Consider the following 20,032-nt stretch of genomic DNA (forward strand, 5'->3'; position numbering starts at 1 on the left):
TTGCAAAACACGCTAGAAACGTCACACGTGAACACGCGTAAAAGACAGTCTGTGCTCCAGCTCATTAGCGTCGATCGCCACATTGCATGGATGCCGCGCGATTAACCATCTCATATGCCTTCAACCATTGCTTGTCGATGATTAGGTCTAGACGGTATCTTTATTGGAACTGCATATCTTTAATGGCAAGCTCCACCCATGATGTTGCACCTTCAGAGGTCACCATCGAAACACCAAAGGTGCATTGGCCACTCTCGTACCGCATACAACCACAACAGCCCAAAGCCTCGTCGCTTCAGTCTTATGGCTTCTCGTCTACTCAAGCTGCACCCAAACCATGGTGGAGTCATCGTCTCTACCGAGGCCCTGGAGGCAAAGAAGTCGAGATCCTGTATAGCAAGACCAAAGCGCAATCCGAAACATACGCGAAGCAATTTCTTGATGAGCCAGTCATCGGATTTGATATGGAGTGGCCATGGAATGATTGGAAAAAAGATAATTTGCAAAACAAGATTGGATTGATTCAAATTGCGTCCGAGGACAAAATCGCGCTATTTCATATTGGCTTGCATCCAGGGAAGACGAGTGAAGAGATTATCGCGCCGACACTGAAACGCATTCTCGAGGACCCTAAGATTGGCAAAGTTGGTGTAAGAAACATCCCTGTACGAACTGCATATGAGACATACACTGACTTCATACACGTACCTTTAGGTAAATGTGTTGAAGGCGGACTTCTCGAGGTTGAGCCGTTTCTTTGGACTCAAACCAAAAGGTGCTGTCGAATCGAGCCATCTATACCGTCTTGTGAAGTTTGGCCCTAGGAAACCAGAGTTGGTATCTGTCAAGCTCGTGAGCTTAGCGCACCAAGTTGAAGAGCAGCTCGGTCTGCCCCTGTACAAGGGCGATGTGCGCACGAGTAATTGGAGCAAACCACTGTCAACGGATCAGATCAACTATGCAGCTGGCGATGCATACGCAGGCTTCATGCTCTACAAGTGTATGAATGCAAAGAGGCTTGCCATGAAACCCACGCCGCCATTACCGATCCATGCGGAGAAATATCCGAGTGGCAAGGCATCGAGAGACGACCCAATAATTTTGGATGTCGGAGACGGTACAACTATCACAACAGAAGCTTTCTTCGGCGTCAAACCTGCAAAGAGCGGTGTATCAGGGACCAGCTCTAAAGCACCGAAGAAGATAAAGACTACAAAAAGCAGTGCACAGCCTCTGAATGATCTTACCCAAGCATTATACGAAGAATTAGCTACTCGTCGGGCGTCTCTAGCCGAAACTAGAAAGTTGCAGCCACACCGCATCATCCCTGATACTTTACTGGAATCAATTGCGCGTGCACAGCCTTGCGATACCGAAGGCTTGCTTGCAATAAAGGGCATTGGAAAGATCCAACAGGCAAAGTTCGGCGATGAATGGCTTGAGGTCATCTCACTATTCCTAGCGACAAACGGTATCGAGCCATCAGCCAAAGTCGCAAAGCCGTTACCGTCCAAGTCTGAAAACCAGCCGCCACAAACACCTCACCGCTCGAAGACACGACGGAAAGATATCAGTGATAGCTCTTCAGATTCCTCTCCAGCTTTCGACACTGCACTTACTAGATCACCTCAACTACATACTGGCCTATCTTTTGGAATGGCAGAAACAAAAATTGACGTAGACAACGGCAACAGATCCGATGAAAGCACATCATCCTACGACTCGGATGATACACTTCCATCTCTTGACTTTGGCAGTCCGAGCCGAAGGCGCATAAGCTCCGGTACAAAACGCAAACGCGCCGAGAGTCCAGTAAAATGCGAGATGGAGCAGACACCTCAGCCGTTGCAAACACCTTCAAAGCCGAAAGTGGATCTAACACAGCAACCGACGTTAAACCACGACCTTGCCATTGCGAGCACAGAGGCATCTTCAACGCGAAGCACATCACTATCTCCTGGCTCACGGATCGCTCGTTCAAAGCTCCTGGCCTTGAGCAAACTTGTCATGCGAAAGCTGCCTGCAAGACCTGCTATCGCCCCACCTATCGTAACGGAGCACACACTAGACATGATTATTAGAGCAAGACCGCAGACACAAGAAGATCTGGAACGTATTCCAGGAATAGAGACATTTGTTTTGAGTTGTCAGGAGACGGGGACGAATTTGCTGAAGAACATAGTCAAGTTTGTGCCACCTCGGCCACCATGAGAGGTTGTCGGTTAACACGATGAAATGCAACGAGATGAAACAATGAGATGGAGCTTCGTGATGTACTGACAAGATGACATTTTTAGTAGACTTTCTACCCCAACGTCTATTTTAGCAAGAACGCTAATGTTCAGAGTATTGACAGAATGAAAGCGATACAATGATCTCGTAAACTTATGCCCACATAGCTCTGAACTTGGTGTCAAAGTCTTCCTTTAGAGCTTTGAACGCCTTTAGTACGTTCAACAAGCCCTCGCCTTCTTCCCAAGCCGGCGGCTCCTTCTTCTCGTCATCATCCTCAGCGTCCCAACTCTCTTCGACTTCAGATTCGCTGGAGGAGCTACCCATCTCATCCTCCCACGACTCTTCGACCTTCTTCTTGAGCTTCTTCTTGGGCTGGATCGTCAACTCCTGCTTGACGGGACCCTTGTTTGACGAAGCAGTCGTGGCTGCGCTGGCCTCTGTCGCGGTGTCGCTTGGTAACATCTTGTCTTCCCTGTTCTCTTCTTCATCGTCACCACCACCACGGACGTCGATGAAGTCGAGATCAGACTCTGTTGCCAGACCCAAGAAGCTCGACAAACTCGTAGTGATAGTAGCGAGTGTCATACTCAGATCGTTCAAGACGAACCATACATCTCCACGACGAATCTTGTTGGCCGTGATAAGAGCGTTGACGTCACCGTGCTGGAAGAAATCGTACAGATAAGCATTCAACGGGAGATCAGAGTCTTCAGGGTAAAGACCGACGTGGGGTACGACAGCTTCTTCGAGGAAGACACCAGAACGACTAGTACTGCACAGATCGTGGATAGACTCGAACTTGTCGTCGTACCCTGAAAGAGCAACGAATGTAGAACGAGCCTTCACGTTCTGGTCCCGAGCCTTCTCAGATTTTGAGGAGGCATCGCCACCAACCGTAACATCTGTCAATGGCAGAGTGTTGTCCGGCTCTTGAACATGTTGGTCGACAAAAGTGCGCACGTAAGCTGTGAAGATATCGAGGGTAGTCTTGTTGTGACGGCGCAATACGTTCGCAGCGTGCTCTGGCATTGAAGGTAGAAACACAAGCGAGGGGCTCTTCTTGACTATCTCGCGTACGTACTCTTCATCAGCCTGTCGACAATGACGCCGACCGAACAGGTGCGACATCGTGAGCATGAGTTCGCGTAGAACTGCCTCTTTGTTCGTGTCGATCTTGGCGCAAAGCTCGTGGAAGTATCCGTCCTTTAGCAGCGCGTGGAAAGCAAAGGATGAATTTTCTGTGAAGTAGAGATGCGACACGGCACCTGCGAAATTCAAAGGTACACCCTGAGCGTCCAAAAGATGTTGTCTCCGAAGATATTCGATCGAGAAGCGCAAATGATGTAGGACTGTCATCTTCGCGTCCTCTCCGCCAAGGTAGAGTCGTGGCTGTGAGAGCAAGGAATTGACGCAGCGGACGGCGAATGGCGCATTCTCAGACGAGTTCAGCAGTGTAAACAAACGCAGTACCAGAGTTGTCGTGATGGGGAAGTGTCCGTTGAGATCAGGTAGCCTGGAGCTGATGAGTTTATGTATCTTGCTCAGAGACACTCCATGGAAAACGACATTTCCAAGCATGTCGAAGCCTCGACGACCGGCACGACCAGCGGCCTGACGGAAGTTTAGTGCTGTCAAGAAGACCGAGTCTCCCGAAAAGACCACAGTCTTACAAGGCATGTTGATACCGAGCGCAAGTGTGCCGGTCGCAATCACCACACGCAGATATCCCTTTCGGAACAACATCTCGACGCAATACCTGTACTTTCGGTTCATACCAGCATGATGAACGCCGATACCACGCATGAGACCATCGATAAGCCATTCCTCAACTCCGCGGTAACGTAGCTCTTTTGCGTGTACAGCGAACTCTTCTTGTGACAGCTTCTTGTGGTCTGCGAAGTGGAATCCATCGAGAGGTTTGTTTGGATCAAATGAGGCAAAGGCGCTAACTTCAACGTTGGCAGCCTCTTTCATTTGATCCTGCTTGGTCATGCCCTTGGAGGCGTCTCCACGAAGACCTTGCTTCTCTCGTCTCGCGACCTCTTTTTTCCAGTCCTCCCACTGTTGCAACTTGATCTTCCATTTTGGGCTTGTCTCCTTCCAGGCGACCTCAGCATCTACGAGTTGCTTCATAAGCGTTTGGCACATTTTCTCGCAGATCGCACGATCATAGTTGAAGATAATACCCGGAAGTGCATCTTGCTGTTGTAGATCAGCGAGTAGAGGAAGTATGCTGGAGATATCGTGACTGATTTCCATGCCCAGTTCATCCAGCTGCCCCTCGTTGTCTGCACCGTCGTCTGTGGCATCCTCACTCGTCTGATGCTCTTGTAAGCCAGACAATGACTTGCTGAGATCCTTGCGGACTTCAGCAAAAGGCGACTTATCGTCCGCCATCCAAGCAGTTAGAAGCTTCTTGAGGCCAGCCTGCCAGTTGATTATGTCCGCCTTCTTGATAACTGTAGGCAGGATTGAGGAGGGATCCAGAGACTTATCCACCGGGTATTCGGCTGTCTGGTATTTGGTCATGCTCTGCCATAGGGTAAGGCAGTCTCGTGCTTCGAGAGACAGATCGCTGGGCAGTCCGCGAGTGCGATTGATCAAACTAGCTACAGGATGAAGGAAGGCGAAGTCCGTGTGCTCGTCTAAACCAAGCTGCGCAAACGAACGGTTGCTCGGAAGCGGCAGGTAGCTGGCTGCATTGCGTTTGGCGGGTGGGGTATACACAAACTTTCGAAGGTCAGAATACCTGTGCGGATGTTGCACCATGACTAATTCGTTCCCAGCAGCTTTTTGTGTGGCTGACAGCCAGTCGTTGAAAGATTCTGCATTGCCGATAGTAGCAGAGAGAGCGATGATAGGGCAAGGAGCCATGAGGAGCAGTTGCTCCCAGATTAGACCGTCTTCGGCCTGACCAATGCAGTGGACTTCATCGAAGATAATCCACTTGACCCTCTCGGACCAACTTTTTGCGTTACTGGGGGCCAGCAACATGATTTGCAAGATATGGGGAACTGTCACAAGAATTTGGCATCCAGTGGGGTTGTTAATCCTGTAGTCTCGAGTATGAATACCCCATACGGACTGACTGTACTTGTAGTTCTTTGAAAATCGTGCCTGGATCTCTGCAGCGATTTGGTTGACTAAAGCTTTGGTGGGAGCAACGTATACAAGAACGTCGTCGTTGTTTGCTTCCAAGACTTGCTTCATGGCGTAGAACGAGATGAATGTCTTACCCGCTGAAGTCGGCGCGATGACAAGCAGACTGCGACGTGCATCAATCTCGTCTAGCACACGTCGCTGCCACGCATCTGGCTCGAAGGGTACACGGGAGTCTGGTGCCGAATCGATTGTACGGTCGAAGTATGGTCCACAATGAAGAAGCTGGAACTCCTCTGGGGAAAGGGTCAAGGCCAAGTCCGATACGACAGTCTCGTCCAAGACAAACTTGAAAGGCAACTTCCGGTCGCCTTGTTCTGCTGGAACTTGTAGCGTTGGTAGCTTCAAGCGCTCCACTGTTATAGAAAGGCACTTCGCAATCGTCTTGCTCACAGTTGGGTAATTGCAAAGAGTTCGTGCAGTGTCGAACAAAAGTGCGGCGACGTATAGGCCCTTCTCTTTGGCACCGTCGCGGCAGAAACGTACCCACATTTCCAAAAGAACGTTCAGCATGTACATGCGAACGTCTGGACCAATTACTTGACGCTGAGCCTCATTGCGGTCGGCCAGATATTGCCTGGCTTTGTTGTATCTTGAGGCCAAGTCAACTTGCTTCTCGAGGCCTGCGCATGAGACTGTCCAGGCTTGATACCATTGTTTCGCATTCTCTTCGTCTTTGCGCTTGGAGCTGGCGGCGATGTTGGCAAGCATTGCCTCTTTCGATGCGTTGATATTCTTGGTGCTCTGTCTTGACACTTGCTTCGGCCGCTTGTTCTCGACTGCCTGGGTTGGCGTCATGGATTTCACCTGGCCTGCTTTTGACTTGTCGCCGAGCGTAATAGTCTCTGGATCTAGTACTTTGCCAACAGCATTCGTCAGGCTGGCGGCATACGACGTCATCTCAGCCATGAAGAACTGGTTTCGCCGGAGAGCCTTCTTTGCTATCTTGGGGTCTTTTTCGACGACAACCTTTGCTTTTTGGTTTAGTGACCTCTGATTATGCCAATGCGTGACCTCGCGGAAGATGTTAGCAGTAGTGGTATCTGCCTTACCCCCTGACTTCGATACGTCTAGTTTGATTGGGGACAAATGTGGGTCGAAAATGCTATTCGAGAAAGGTAGAACCTTGTACGCAGAAACCTCCTCATCATTACCGTTGGCTGCAGTAGAGTCGTCACTCGCTGCTGAAGAAGCTTTTGGCTGAGACGGGAGATCATGAGCATCCAAAGCTGCTGTGGCCTTGAGCAGGGTCTGTAGGTGTTCGCTAGGTTCCGTTGTGGGGTTGCGGGCACATGACGCGAGAAGCCGTCCGTCGATGAGATCTGCAAGATCGCAATCTGGATGGCCCTTGAAGGCCTCTGCCCATGCCGGACTACCAATGAACTTGCGTGCCTCGCAACAGAAATCCAAGATGAAAGACTTGACCTCATCCGGAATTTCACAATGCTTGATGATACGATCAGACAGAGGAAGCTCTGAAAGTAATGCTGCATGTTGCAACAACACGGACGAGAGGTCAGCATTCGAAGCTGCCAGTTTCGAAGCTACTAATACTGTCAAGTATTCGCGCTCAGTCAGAAGTTGATCGCAAGACGTCCTGATGGTCTGCAAGAAGCCGCGCATATGCGATAGATCGACAACATCAGTCAATCTTTTGTTTGTATGAGGTTCCTAAACGAGATGATCAGCAAAGAAACATGGCAAAGGTAGCACCATCCGGAGGATATTAATAGTGCTGCAGGCCACTTACGGCTGATGAGACATCAAGTGTCATTGAACGAGCATGCTCGAGAACAGTGGTAATGACCTTGGTGTCGGCCCACTCCAATCCGTTTACCAGCGCAGCACTGTACCCCCGCTGCATCATGCTATATATGAATGTGCGGAAAGAAGTCTTGTAATCTTGCTGCCGCTGCTGCTTATCGCGGTCTTCGCCCTGGAGTGAGTCGAGGTCCTTTTGTAGGATCAATCTCTTACGGATATCAGTGAACGAGGCTCCATCATGACACAAGACGAAGTAAATGTCTGTGGCACGTAGGTACTCCGCAAACGCTTCTGAGGATATTGATGGGAAGGCATTGATCTCAATCTCCGGGACAACGTCTGGTAAATTGACCTTGAGATGACGAATGATAGCTGCTCGTGCAAGCAGGTATTTTTCGCTGATTTCTGGTGATGCATCCTGGGGTACGCAAAGATCTTGATGTTCGTCGAAGAAAGCAATGTGGAAATTGCAGGCTCGAGAAACGAGGCCTTGTAGGAACTTCTCAACAGCGTATGACGCGTGCAGTAATTGATATCCAGGATCGAAATCGATGTGTGGGTCGCTAAAGCACTGAAGCAAGAGTGATTCGCCGTGTACGAGGAACCGCTCACTACCTGCGAAGTCGCCAACCAGGTCGACCCGGCGGCTGTAGAGATTTGAGTACCATTGGAGGATTTGCTCCTCAGTACCCTGGTTGTTGGCAGCCATGCTGGGTGGTCTGCAAGAGGGTGAAGGATGGGCGGTGGTCAGAGGGGTGGTGAAAGAATGTTTGTCCCCTCAATCGTCTAGATAGTGGGAGGTGCCTGTAAGTGGGTAGCCGCTGGTGGCGGATAGTGGGACTGTCGATCCTGTGCCAAGTCCCAGAAGAGCTTTGCGGTTTAGCTCGAATGACTGATGTTTCTTCTGCCTCGGTTGGTGTCTGACGCAACCGGTGAAAGAGATGTAAGATTGATAAACTGTTGAATGTAAACACGTACGTCGGATGTGATGTACGTACTGTCAACTGGAGTCGAGTGGAGCCAGAGGTCTGGATTCTGCGGATTTGGAAAAGCCGAAAAGCCTGACGCGACTAGTGCGCGCTAATGGGGGGGTAAGCGAGCCGGAAGGTAGCACCAGCGTCAATAACCCGCGGTTGTCGCTATCGGGACCTAAGTCTGGACAGTAGACTGGGTGGAGCCTGAATGTACGCGTGTAGTCCATTGTATCTCGACTGTAACACACTGCGCTGTAGTCGTTGCAGTGTCTTGCCAACATAACGGCAAGTGGTACATCACAGCTGTGTGCAGAAAAACAAAGACTTATCAAAACTAGCGTGACTTTTGCTTCGGAGGAAACAGGCTCGTGAGGACTGTATCTGCAATGGCCATACAAGTCGAGAGTTTTGCGCCTATACATGCATATTGTTTCAAGACATGCAGCAGCCTGCAAGGAGCATCCGAACGCCTCCATGACGCTGCGTAGACTGACCGGCATACATTCGAATAAGCTACGGCACCTTGTTTGCTTCGAAGCCCATCGCATGTGAAGAGAAATGCTCGACTGAACACATACATGGGTATGCAAGACCAGAACACTTGGAGAAGACAAGCTGAGATCGTGCCGATCCAATGTAACATGGTGGGTGCTGTACAGATAAAAGCAAGTCTTGCTTCTGTTCAAGTGAGGTCAGACGCTGCCGAATTCCGTGTAGAGTTATGTACTCACCAGAACTACCCCACTACCCCAGAATTCAGATCTCTAGTGGAGCAAGGAATTCGAGCTTGGCATATGGTTAGCTATATCTGGCATGTCTTCCAATCTAGCTTACCGAGACGAGACGGTTCCAGTGCGCTGGACTAGGTGGGGGCTGGGGTGGAGGAGAAGGCGGATCGTCTCTTGAGCGATCTTGCGTCGGTGTAGACATGGATGAGCTTGTTAGGACATGAGCAGAGCGTGAATTGACAAGCTCGAAGACGTTATCCACCGAGGGACCCATAGTGATGCCCATGGTAGCTGTGTGGTGATTTTGGAAGATGGTTGAAAAGTAGTAGTATCGCGGAATGAAGAGTGAGGATTCAAATATGGTAGTCTAGGAACTATCTTGCTGAGAGAGTGAGGACTTTTGTGGAGGACAAAACACTAACGCAGTCTCGACATTAAATAGTCTAGGACAAGGTTTTGCTACACTCCCAATCGAACACCACAAGGGCTCGTCTAGTGGCTTACAGGGGCGAATGTCTAGTTGGCAGATCCAAAGAGCCAGGCAAAAGACAATCAGAATCGCAGCGGCCCGTCCGCGGATAGACGGGTGGCGTCAGGAAGGACTAAGTCTAAATTGTCATGCTGGAATGAGATGCTGGTTTGGTAGACAGGGAGTACAAGCGGCGAATGAGTGCCTTGGCCGAGCAGGAGAAGGCAGGAGTTGAGTGTGGAAGACGACATTTTGAACGGCGGTAAACAACGTGTCGACGGGTGAGAGCACGGCGAGCGACAGTCGACTGATTGTGTGACAACGGAGGACAGGGTTGAGTACTGCTTGCGATTCATCAGGCGTCGGGGAAGACGATCCGGAGCCGCACGAGTTGTCGTGCAAGGTGCCTGGGGGAGATTGCTTTCCCTCAAGAAGTAGGGTTTTGAAATGGCGGTCTACAAGCCATGATGTCAGCATGGATACGCGAGTACTTCCATTCGACCCAAGGCTTGACTAGACGCCTCGTATTTCAGCTACCACAAACTTCTGTTGGTTCGTAGAGCTGCGTGCTTTCCCGTGCTTGGACTTGGAAACGATCAGCAGGTGACGAGGCTGCGATGTTTGTCTATTCTCTCGAGTGAAGCAAACGGCTGGCCAGTCAACATGGCCTCACTGCAGAGTGTTGATCAAGAGGTGCCAACGTGGATAGACGCAGCTTCGGAGGAGTCGTCTATCGGTGTGAAGGTCAAGCTGAGGGTGACGACAGGACAGGCAGGCGCGCTCGGACACGATGGCGCGCGCGCCAAGCCCAACGCGAGCCCTGGAGCACCGCGACTTCCTTTGTGGTAGACTCACTCTGTCTGCGCCAATCCAGCCCTGCCTCGGCCGTGTAATTCACCAGCTGTTGCCTGTACCAGCCCATCCAACACATACGCCAGAGCCAAAAGCGACAGACGCCGCAACTCCGCGACACGGCCCACCACTTTCGCATGCGCGCGTCCGGAATGTGCTTCACTGGGTCGTAGGGCTAGCAATCACATCCGCCGTCTCTGCGTCACCCGGCTGGTGATACCCTCGCCGCCCTCCCATCGGCCCTCTTCGCCCATTCCGCTTCATTAGACTCAGCGCGCCCGCAGTCCGACAGCCCCACCGGCTCCAGCTCACAACTCGCACATCGCACTGCGCCCCGCCAACATGTCTTCGGTCTGGAACCCCGACAATGTACGAGACGTGGCCGAATCTGTGGGCATCGCCTCACTCGCCGACAATGTGGTAGAAGAGCTGGCACGCGACGTTGACTTCCGTTTGGCCCAAGTGCTGGAGGAAGCTCTCAAGTTCATGCGACACGGGAAGCGGACGACACTGAGCACACAGGACATATCCAATGCCTTGAAGGTGCTCAATGTGGAGCCTCTCTACGGCTACGAATCTACCCGTCCGCTGCGCTTCGGCGAGGCTTCGCTGGGCCCTGGCCAGCCTTTGTACTATGTCGAGGATGAAGAAGTCGATTTCGAGAAGCTCATCAACGCCCCACTGCCCAAGGTCCCACGAGAGATCACCTTCACCGCACACTGGCTCGCTGTGGAAGGTGTTCAGCCTTCAATACCTCAGAACCCAAACACAAATACAGGCGATCTCCTGCCCAAGGGCCCCAACGCAAATCCACATCTGGCTGCTGCCAATGGCCTGGACAACGTCAACGTCAAGCCGCTGGTCAAACACGTCTTGTCCAAAGAATCCCAAGAGCTGTTCAACAAGCTTTCAGGCGCCCTCATCGACGAAACCAACATCGAGTGGCAGAATGCAGCACTCGCAGCCATCTCGACAGAGCCTGGCATCCACCAGTTGACAACATACCTGCTCAGCTTTATAGCCGAAAAGGTCACACACAACATGAAAAACCTATTCATATTGACGCAGATGATGCGCGCTGCAGAGGCCTTGCTGAAGAACCAGGCCATCTACCTCGATCCGTACGTCGCATATATGGTACCACCCATCCTAACATGCTGCACTGGCGGCAAAGTAGGACCAGCAAACCCAGCACCATCCAACGCTTCTTCGGAAACACTCAACGGGGTTATGCCCGACCACAACCGCGCTACCCAAGATGCCTTCTATCTGCGAACTCTTGCAGCGCATCTACTCAAAGATATCTGTAGGAAGCACGCGTCGTCGAATCAAGGACTCAAGTCACGGATTGCGCGCACCTGTCTCAAGCAATTCATGGACCCCGACAAGTCGGTTGGGACGCACTTTGGTGCACTACAAGCACTCCTCTTGGTCCTGGGTGCCGGCGACGCACTAAGGGGGCTCATCTTACCCAACATTAAGATGTACAATGATGACTTCCTTTCTAAAAAGCTCGCCGACGAAAGTACAAGGCACGACGCCGAGATTCTTCTTGCAGTGCTTGTGGGCTCCTTCCCAGCTCTGGTACCCAAGAGCATGAGAGAGAAGAAACAGAGAGAGCAACAGCAAGGAACATACAACGCGCCAGATCTCGATGACCTCCGGGAACAACTGGTCAACAAGGTCGGCAATCTTGTAGCTGCGCATATGATTCAGAAGGGAATGGACCTGGAGGTACAGGAGATTTTGCGGAAGGACTTTGATATTTGAGATATTTAGGACACAACAATATCGGGCATTGCTACTGGCGTTTAGGATAGGGTGCTCGCTTGGATGATACCATTTGCCCCGAGACAAAGCGTTCACGAGGGCTTGAATTCAACCCGCCATCTTCATCAAAGCATCGTTCATATGTTCAAGCATCTTTACTGCGCATCCAGATTCTCGTCGTTCTACATCTACTGACTACATGACGCATCCCTTATGCGACACTCACCCCTCTCTCTCTCCCCTGCCTTGTGTAAGGCAACAATAGCGACTCATCACCACCATCGTCGTCCGTCCATCTCCCTATCTGCGCAGCAACAGCACTAACAGCGCCATCTACAAACCCTACGCCTTCATCGATCCAACTCTTGCTCTTCTCAACTAGACCACTTCCAGTAAATGAAGGATTAAAGTCAGACTGTGGCTGCCTCCGACCCGTCAGAGGTGCTGTGCCCGCTTCCAAGGCTTCTATATCAGCAATATCAAGCTCAAACGTCTCACTGCTATGGTCGTTGGTGCGACTCGGCGCCGGAGATACTGATCTTGACACTGGGGTTGAAGTCGCAGTCTTGGTGGCGAAGAAGGCTGCTCGTTCAGTTTTCCACTCCGAAGAAGTACGCTTTACTAGTACGCCGCCTGTACCTGGTTGAAGGGGGCCGTTGGGAGATGGATCTAGGAAAGGATTCACTGGCGATGAGGCCACGGACGGAGTCGGAGAGTGCCGAGCGCGGACTGTTGGAGTAGGCGGATGGTTGGATCGTGGGTTTGCTGATGGTGGGGAGGGTATGCGGCGGTGAAAAGTGTGTGTGCGATCTCGAGCTTCGGTGTGAATTGGCTGGCTCCGCGGACGGTTGAACTGAGATGTCCTGTTTCGGGGTCTGTACTTCATCTCAATGTTCTCACCAATATGCCCGTTGTTTCCCAAATACGAGAATGGGACCTGGGCTGCCGACGTGACAGCGCTATCACTGTCCATGTCCATATTCGTTGTCGTGTCAACCCATGTCTCGTCGCTACCGCCATGTCGATGCGCGTACTTGCTCACTTTGTCAATCGGTCTCTTCTCTTCACCCATGCTCTTTGCTCTCCTCTTCCTGGTTGTTTTTCCCTTGTTTGTTATACTCCTCATGTCCATCCACGCATTAACCACCCAAACCATAACTGCCCACACGACTCCTAGTACCATGATAGCCAGCGTACCAACGAAGAGTAACTTGTAGCCTGTGGGTAGGTACGACAGTTCGTAGTCCATTCGGCTCATAATGTCCGAATGATACGGGCTCTTGTTGTGCCGAACAGAATCTTGATATTGCAGTGGATTCGAGGTTTGTGCTGATATAGCTGTATGCGGTACGATCTCTTCTGGATAGAGAAATCCCGGAGGCGAGATGCGGGGGTATTTCGAGTGGCGGGGTGGTGGAGGTGCAGATGTCAGTAGCATCATCGGTACTGTTGACGTTACGTCATGGGAAGGTCGAAGTGAATGGGGACTTGAGGGTGAAGCGTTGTCAACATGTAGTGCGTAGCGTATACCAGGTATAATACCTTGTATTTGAGGGATAAGAAAGTGGCGGGTAACGTGCACGTCAGGTGTGGCAGATGGCCAGTTGAAGGCTGAACTACTGCGGTACGAGTCTGTTGTCTTGGACGGCGATGACTCCTTCGCTGCGCCATTGGTAGTATCCAAGGTATCATCCGCAGTTGCAGCCTCACTCCCATGTTGCTTGCGTATTGTGGTAGTGACAGTATGTACTTTTCTGCGATCTTGCGCCGCCGGTGCCATGATACGATAGAATGTAGGTTGCAGATAGGTGCACTACTAAGAAAGAATGTAGATGAAATTGTGCGGCTAATTGTAACGATGCAAAGAGCAGGTAGCTAAGATCACGAGAGAGTTTACAAGACGGGCAGCAGCCATGGAAACAATGCAGAACAATGTCTCAAAGGGAGTTTCTAGAATGAGCAGTCGTGAAGCAGAAATGTCATACATCAACGATTCAACAAAGAAAATTGATCCATAGAGTGGCATAACAACAGCATCAGTTCACAAGTCATAGATTTTTGAAACACGAATATGCGGTGACGTTGTAATAAAAGACTAGGATTATGTATGTACTATGTGAAGATGTCGCGCAGGTGGAGTGCTGGTAGGAAAGCAAACGCCGCCCAATGGGATATCCAAAATGTAAATCTATGATGCATGATGGAGAATGCTTTTAAACAAGATGATGTGGTATCGCAAGGAACACGTAGTACCATGAGAAGCGTAAACAATGCCGATGCAGCCAAGGCCGCGGCGGGATTGTATACTGCATCTCTCAAGCAGAGTGCGGGTCATAAAGTACCCACAAGTAAAAAGGTTGTCGTAAGACCGTAGCATAATATACATGTCGAGCTCCAAGCAGGGCGCTTATCTGCGGTTGAAGTTGAGGTACTTTGCAGCAACGAAAAGGATAACCAAGTTGCTAGCAATGAATGCAGCAAAGATACCTAGATCCCTCCACCTGTTGCTGAACTCGTACCCGAGCGGCTGGTAGAACTCGTCGCCGACCTTGTAGGCGCAGTAGTTGCAGGCGGAGGTGGCATTGTCGAGGATATAACCAGGCGCGCCGTTGGAGAAGAAGTCACTCATGTACGATCCGCAGTCCTGGCCCTGTGGGGCGTTGAACTGGTTGTACTCGCCGGGTGTACATTGGACAGAGAGGTCGTGGAGTTCCGTGACAACCATGCCACCAATGAGGCGGGTGAACGGGTTAAGCTCGTAGAGCCACACGCGCCAAAACTTGGGAATCTGGGGCTTAGGGATCGTGACACCACAGAAGAGGGCGAAGATGATGATGATAAAAGGGTTGACGTAGGAAGCGATGAATGGAGATGGTGTCAGTGCAGCAATCGCCTGAGCCAAAGTGACGGAGAAGACCTCTGTGATGAGCACAATGAAGAATTGGTATCCGGCGCGGGAGCTGTCCGAGTTCAATCCGGGAATGTAGTAAAGCGGAAGGAAGAAGCAGACAGCGCAGAGGACGCTGTACGGCATCTCGGCAACAACCATAGACAAGGCGAAGGGGAACGTCTTGTATGCCTTGGACATTTGCTCGCGGAAAGAGATCATACGCTGGATGGCGTACTTGGGTTCGACCTGAGCGAGAATCAGGGCAGGCAGAACGGTGACCTGGAAGATGATGAAGACGCGGTATTGCAGAGATGCTCGAGAGTCGTCAAGCTGGAGGTACATGAGACCTGTGAGCAGAGCGATGATGACGTGGTTGAAGAGACGAGTGAAACCATAGTTGGGAGTACGCCAGAAAGAGAGATTCTGGCGTTTGATAACCTGCTTGATCTGGTAAGACAGTGGTGTAGCGTACTCCTGCTGGTCAACTGGTTCGGCAGAACCAACGGCAGCCATGCGCTCTTCCTTGACCTCAACAATGTGGCGCTTGACCTCGGCAAATTCTTCAGAATCCCGCCAGACATCAGCCCAGTCCTTGTCGCCGATACGAGGAGCAGAACCAGCACCAACAGCATCGAGCATCCACTCAGCGGGGTTGGCATCGGGTGGACAGTCAGCACCGTGACGATGGAAGTACCCTAGGAGAACGTGGGCGTCCTTGCCAATGTCACCGAAGTAGACACATTGACCACCCCTTTGGAGGAGTAACAGACGGTCGAAGTTCTCAAAGAGAGCAGAGTTAGGCTGATGGATTGTGCACAAAATGGCTTGACCGGCGGCGGCAAGTTTGCGAAGGAAACGAACAATGTTGAAAGCGCTCTGCGAGTCGAGACCGGAGGTAGGCTCGTCCAAGAAAAGCAGGAGCTCAGGCTTGGCCGCGAGCTCGACACCGATGGTGACACGTTTGCGTTGTTCGACAGCAAGTCCACTTTCGGGATCACCAATGATAGCGTCTGCGATATCTTCCATTTCCAACAAGGCGATGACCTCCTCGACGTAGGCGTACTTCTCAGCCTGAGGAGTCTCGTACGGTTGTCGCAAGTCAGCAGAGAAGCGGAGTGCCTCGCGGACCGTTGTAGCAGGCTCGTGAACGTCAAGCTGTTCAGCGTAGGCAGTTCCTCGCTGGAAGGCAATACCGGGAACCTTTCCATCAACAAGCTTGTCACCGCTGATGACACCAATATTCTTGCGGTTGGCTAGCACATCGAGAAGCGTGGTCTTTCCAGCACCAGAAGCACCCATGAGGGCTGTCAGTTGGCCGGGCTTGACATATCCGTAGATGTTGTTGAGCAGGCGGAGCTCTCCGCTAGGGACAGGAACGTCGTAGCAAAGATCCTCCCAAGTGAGAACAGCCTTAGAAGCAATGTTGAGGTCCGAGCCCTGGTCGCTGCTGTCTTCCTTGCGGTTACGCTTGTCGCGCTTCTCTTGCAACTTGGCATTCAATTCCTTGAGTTCCTTGTTCTCCTTAACGAAGAAGGTGACGGTACGTCCACCAGCACCCCACTTGACGAACTCTCCGAGGAAGGCGTTGGCGAGAAGGAATCCGACGATGAGGGCGACCATGATACCATAGTGCATCCAGAGGTCTGAAGGATCCCATGAGAAGGATGTCTTGATATAGTTGGTACCAGATACGATGGGGTTACCAGCTTCACTACCAGGCAGAGTGCAAACCTGGGCGTCAAGGTTGTCGTAGCCGGGTCCAGAAGGAACCAGAGAACTACCGGCACAAGTCAAATCCAGGCGGCTGAACTCGTTCATCATGAGAGCAGAGAATCCCAATCCCAAAGCGTTGATGTAGAAGATCCACCGAAGCCAGACTTGCTCGGACTGCCACTGGATAAGATAACCGGAGGTGAGTACGAACAGTGTTATAATCGTAGCAGCTAGACGGATTGCAACATCGAAATCTGGACAAAGACATCCAACCGTTCGGAAGAACAGTGTCATAGCCAGATAACCAGTGATGATGACCAATGCGAATGTGAAGAAAGCTCCAGCATCTCGCACCAGGTTCGTCATAAAGTACACAATGATGGAGAAGACTAGAATCTGCACGGATGCAAACAGTAGATCAACACCAATCTGTGCTATCCAAAGGGCTGACGGTCGGTGGAATGTAAAGGCGCGATGTTTGTTAATAATGGGTCTGCCTAACATAGTGGATGCCAGTTCGGAGAAAGCCTGGAAAGCATTGAAGAGGAGAGCAATGAAGAGCACACCACCACGGGTGAAAGCACCTGCGGAGGTATCAGGAAGGTCGAGCCAGACGGTACCGGTGATGATAGCAATAGAGATGGAAGTAATCCAAGAGACAACAAGGGCGAACTTGTCCTGCCATTTGAGCAAGAACTGGCGCTTGGCCAAAGCCCAGACCTGGAGATAGAACGGAATCGAGTAAACGGACTTCTGGGGCGCGTGACGTTTTGATTCCTTGACGGCAAGCTGGAAGTCATCATAGACGTGCTTCTCCTGGTCCATCTGTGCCTTGTAGGCTACCATTTCGGCATCGAGCCTAGCCGCGGTCTCGGATTGCTTGAAAGCTTCAGCAAGCGCTTCAGGGGTAGAAGGAACATCCTTCTCGCTCATGCCGGGCTTGAACTCGCGCTCAAAAGGATCTGTGCAACCAGTGAGGTAGTCGGGGGTTGTCTGGCGGGGCTTCTCCAAGAAGCCAAGACCCTCGAAATACGCGCGAGCTTCTTGGGCAGGTCCAAAGTATACTTGTCGGCCACTGTCGATGACCATGACCTTGTCGAAGCACTTGTAGATGTTCTCGGAAGCCTGGTAGAGGGATACGAAAGTTGTGGTCTTGTAGATGTTTGTCAGCACCCTAAGCGAACGCGCATAGTCGACAGCAGTCGAGGCATCCAGTCCTCTTGTGGAGTTGTCCCAGCTCATCAGAGAAGCACCAGTGATCATGGTCTCGGCAATCGAAACACGCTTCCTCTCTCCTCCACTGACACCACGGACGAAGGGGTTGCCGACAATGGTGTTGCGGGTGTGCTCGATGTTGAACATCTTGAGCATGAGGTCAATGACCTTCTCCTTGAAGTCTTGTCTCGAGAGTCCGGCCGGGCGCTTTCCTGGTACCTTGGTCTCTAGCGCGAAATCGAGTGTTTGTCCAACGGTGAGGGTAGGGTGGTGGTTCTCGTCCTCCTCGCAGTATACGGCCTCTCCTCGATACCTCTTCTCAAAGAAGTCTGCATCGAATGGACCGTATAATACGTTTCCATCTACCTTTGTGTATCCGTATCGCTGGTTGCTGATGACCTTGAGGAATGTAGTACATCCACTTCCTGGCTTGCCCAGAACCAGCACCATCTCGCCAGGCTTAACAACACCCTTGAAGTCTTTTAGGATGTCGAACTCCTTGCCCTTCTTGCCGAGGCCGAGGATGCTGGCGGCGGTTTCGAATACATTGAAGAATGATACGAAGGCGTCTGGGAAGGTCTTGACGTAGTTCTTTACACCACCTATGGGACAATTAGCACGTGTTTCCAATGCAGATGATGCAAGGTAACCATACCGATACCGCTGACAGTGAGACCGTCCCATACAACACCAATGCGCTTAGACTTGATGCCTGCTGCCTCTTCCTCATCTTTACCACCACGCAGAGTGGCTTCGAGATCGAAAGGCTCATCCGAGGACTCGGAGCCCTCAATAGTGGCCTTTTCTACGTCTGTGACGACGTCGCCTTTGCGACTCTGCTTGCTCTGTACGCGACTCAATCGGCGCGAAATGTTGCTAGCACGGGAGAGCTCTTTTGATAGTTCGGCAAAGTCAGCCTCGGCACGTTGGATGTCGACCCCACCCGTAACATTGCTGAAACCCTTTTCGTTGTTTGCCGAATTGCGCGCAGTGCTGTCGGTGATGGACGCAGTCCTGACGCTGGCGTTATCACGGTGAGTATGGTTGCGATTGGGGTGAATTGCCTCAAAGGTGGTGCCTTCGGTGTGCTCTTGGATCTGCGTATGCTGGGGAGCGTTGGCGTTATCCATGGCTGCGACTGCGGTACAGGGCGCACCCTGCGTTTCACTTGAACGGTTGCGAACCGGTGCGGACAGAGGCGGTGTCTCACACTTCTGCAGGCCCGGAAAAGAAGCGAGTTATAAGGAACGTATGGAGATGTCGAACAAGAAAAGCAAACGAACAACAGAAGGGCGCCGAGGGATGTCGCAACGGCTAAATAAAATAAGAAAACAGTACACGACTCGGAGATAAGAGCAACTAGTTCCGAAAGTAGTCAAGGGCACAATCCTGCAGAGATGGCGCCGGGTGCGGCTAGGGTAGATCTCTTATTGTCGCAGCTATCAGGCCGCGGGTCTGCAACAAGTAAGTTTGATGTCCCATCATTCTTCAGCGGACTTGTTCGCACGGAGATAGTCGTGTGTATCATAACGCGCAATCCACTCACTCCGCTACACCTTGATCGACGGCACAGTCATTTTGCATGCAATTCGGTTAGATTCCGCCATGCATGACGCTGAGATCTCTGGGCAGACGCGAGGAAGCACCGCTGTACCAACGCTATGCGGCTCAGCGCCGGGAATGGTTGCTAGTGGGAATATCTGTATACCAGCTCGCCGACGTCATGGTGCAACAAACTCAGTAGGTGAAACCTCGGGCGCAGAGACTACAAACATGGCTCATAGTGATGCCTCGCGCGCGCAGTTGTTGAGGAGGATCAAACGAGAACAATCTCGTGGAGTAGCTTGACTCCGCTAGGCGTGATTGCTTGCCTGCTTTTTGCTCCACTTGTCTCCACAGCGAGTTTGTAAGCCTTCTGCATTCAGCGCCTTGGCTCCGACCCCTTCACTCCGCCGTTGCACACCAACGGGCCGACACCACCTGCGTCCGCCCTTTCCACGTTGGTCTCCATCCCGTTAGGAACAGGAGTTGTCGCGGTCACCATGTTCCCATGCGAGCGGTAACCTAGAACAGTGCCCGATTCCTCGTCCTCCTTGGACTCCCCACTTTCTGAACACTCGACGACTCGACTCCCAGCATCGATCGCTCAGCCCTAGGGGTACGTCTCAACTGCACGTTGCCCTATCTTGGCGTCGGTGTTCCGCCGCGGGCTACCGGCAACTACTTCGGCAACCCGACTACGCCCTTTTTCGACTCATTCTCG

General features: G+C 51.6%; 6 protein-coding genes across 6 annotated transcripts; 2 read left to right on the top strand and 4 right to left on the bottom strand.

Annotated features, from left to right (window-relative positions):
- The first annotated feature begins 105 nt into the window (after positions 1-105).
- On the top strand, positions 106-2,270 carry CC77DRAFT_1018455 (hypothetical protein). Its single transcript, XM_018524627.1, has 2 exons — positions 106-650; positions 715-2,270. The coding sequence occupies exons 1-2, from the start codon at positions 183-185 to the stop codon at positions 2,209-2,211; spliced, it is 1,965 nt and encodes a 654-aa protein (XP_018387851.1). The 5' UTR covers positions 106-182; the 3' UTR covers positions 2,212-2,270.
- Positions 2,201-8,159, bottom strand: CC77DRAFT_984750 (P-loop containing nucleoside triphosphate hydrolase protein). The gene is made up of 2 exons (XM_018536181.1): positions 7,145-8,159; positions 2,201-7,065 (listed from the first exon to the last, which is right to left on the bottom strand). Exons 1-2 carry the CDS (start codon positions 7,865-7,867, stop codon positions 2,386-2,388), a joined length of 5,403 nt encoding a protein of 1,800 aa, XP_018387852.1. The 5' UTR covers positions 7,868-8,159; the 3' UTR covers positions 2,201-2,385.
- A 729-nt stretch (positions 8,160-8,888) lies between these two features.
- Positions 8,889-9,146, bottom strand: CC77DRAFT_1059337 (hypothetical protein; the record flags this gene model as incomplete). Its single annotated transcript, XM_018528224.1, has 2 exons — positions 8,889-8,918; positions 8,967-9,146. The coding sequence occupies 2 exons, from the start codon at positions 9,144-9,146 to the stop codon at positions 8,889-8,891; spliced, it is 210 nt and encodes a 69-aa protein (XP_018387853.1).
- A 1,275-nt stretch (positions 9,147-10,421) lies between these two features.
- CC77DRAFT_729787 (TAF-domain-containing protein) lies at positions 10,422-12,056 on the top strand. The gene has a single exon (XM_018532952.1). The coding sequence runs from the start codon at positions 10,524-10,526 to the stop codon at positions 11,949-11,951; it is 1,428 nt and encodes a 475-aa protein (XP_018387854.1). The 5' UTR covers positions 10,422-10,523; the 3' UTR covers positions 11,952-12,056.
- A 106-nt stretch (positions 12,057-12,162) lies between these two features.
- Positions 12,163-13,731, bottom strand: CC77DRAFT_1059339 (hypothetical protein; the record flags this gene model as incomplete). Its single annotated transcript, XM_018528225.1, has 1 exon — positions 12,163-13,731. One exon carries the CDS (start codon positions 13,729-13,731, stop codon positions 12,163-12,165), a length of 1,569 nt encoding a protein of 522 aa, XP_018387855.1.
- Positions 13,732-14,029: 298 nt separating this feature from the next.
- Positions 14,030-19,150, bottom strand: CC77DRAFT_1039035 (ABC transporter CDR4). Its single transcript, XM_018527143.1, has 2 exons — positions 18,425-19,150; positions 14,030-18,371 (listed from the first exon to the last, which is right to left on the bottom strand). Exons 1-2 carry the CDS (start codon positions 18,897-18,899, stop codon positions 14,359-14,361), a joined length of 4,488 nt encoding a protein of 1,495 aa, XP_018387856.1. The 5' UTR covers positions 18,900-19,150; the 3' UTR covers positions 14,030-14,358.
- Between the last annotated feature and the right edge of the window lie 882 nt (positions 19,151-20,032).

This window comes from Alternaria alternata (genome assembly GCF_001642055.1).
Source record: "Alternaria alternata strain SRC1lrK2f unplaced genomic scaffold CC77scaffold_6, whole genome shotgun sequence".
NCBI classification, from domain to species: Eukaryota; Fungi; Ascomycota; class Dothideomycetes; order Pleosporales; family Pleosporaceae; genus Alternaria; species Alternaria alternata.

What these genes read in the sequence shown, in the direction of transcription:
- CC77DRAFT_1039035 (XM_018527143.1), bottom strand. Translation starts at nt 18,899, where the DNA reads ATGGATAACGCCAACGCTCCCCAGCATACGCAGATCCAAGAGCACACC. An exon ending in TCTCACTGTCAGCGGTATCG is followed by an intron (nt 18,372 to 18,424) that starts GTATGGTTACCT and finishes ATTGTCCCATAG; the next exon opens with GTGGTGTAAAGAACTACGTC.
- CC77DRAFT_729787 (XM_018532952.1), top strand. Translation starts at nt 10,524, where the DNA reads ATGTCTTCGGTCTGGAACCCCGACAATGTACGAGACGTGGCCGAATCT.
- CC77DRAFT_984750 (XM_018536181.1), bottom strand. Translation starts at nt 7,867, where the DNA reads ATGGCTGCCAACAACCAGGGTACTGAGGAGCAAATCCTCCAATGGTAC. An exon ending in CACTTGATGTCTCATCAGCC is followed by an intron (nt 7,066 to 7,144) that starts GTAAGTGGCCTG and finishes CATCTCGTTTAG; the next exon opens with GAACCTCATACAAACAAAAG.
- CC77DRAFT_1018455 (XM_018524627.1), top strand. Translation starts at nt 183, where the DNA reads ATGGCAAGCTCCACCCATGATGTTGCACCTTCAGAGGTCACCATCGAA. An exon ending in CTAAGATTGGCAAAGTTGGT is followed by an intron (nt 651 to 714) that starts GTAAGAAACATC and finishes ACGTACCTTTAG; the next exon opens with GTAAATGTGTTGAAGGCGGA.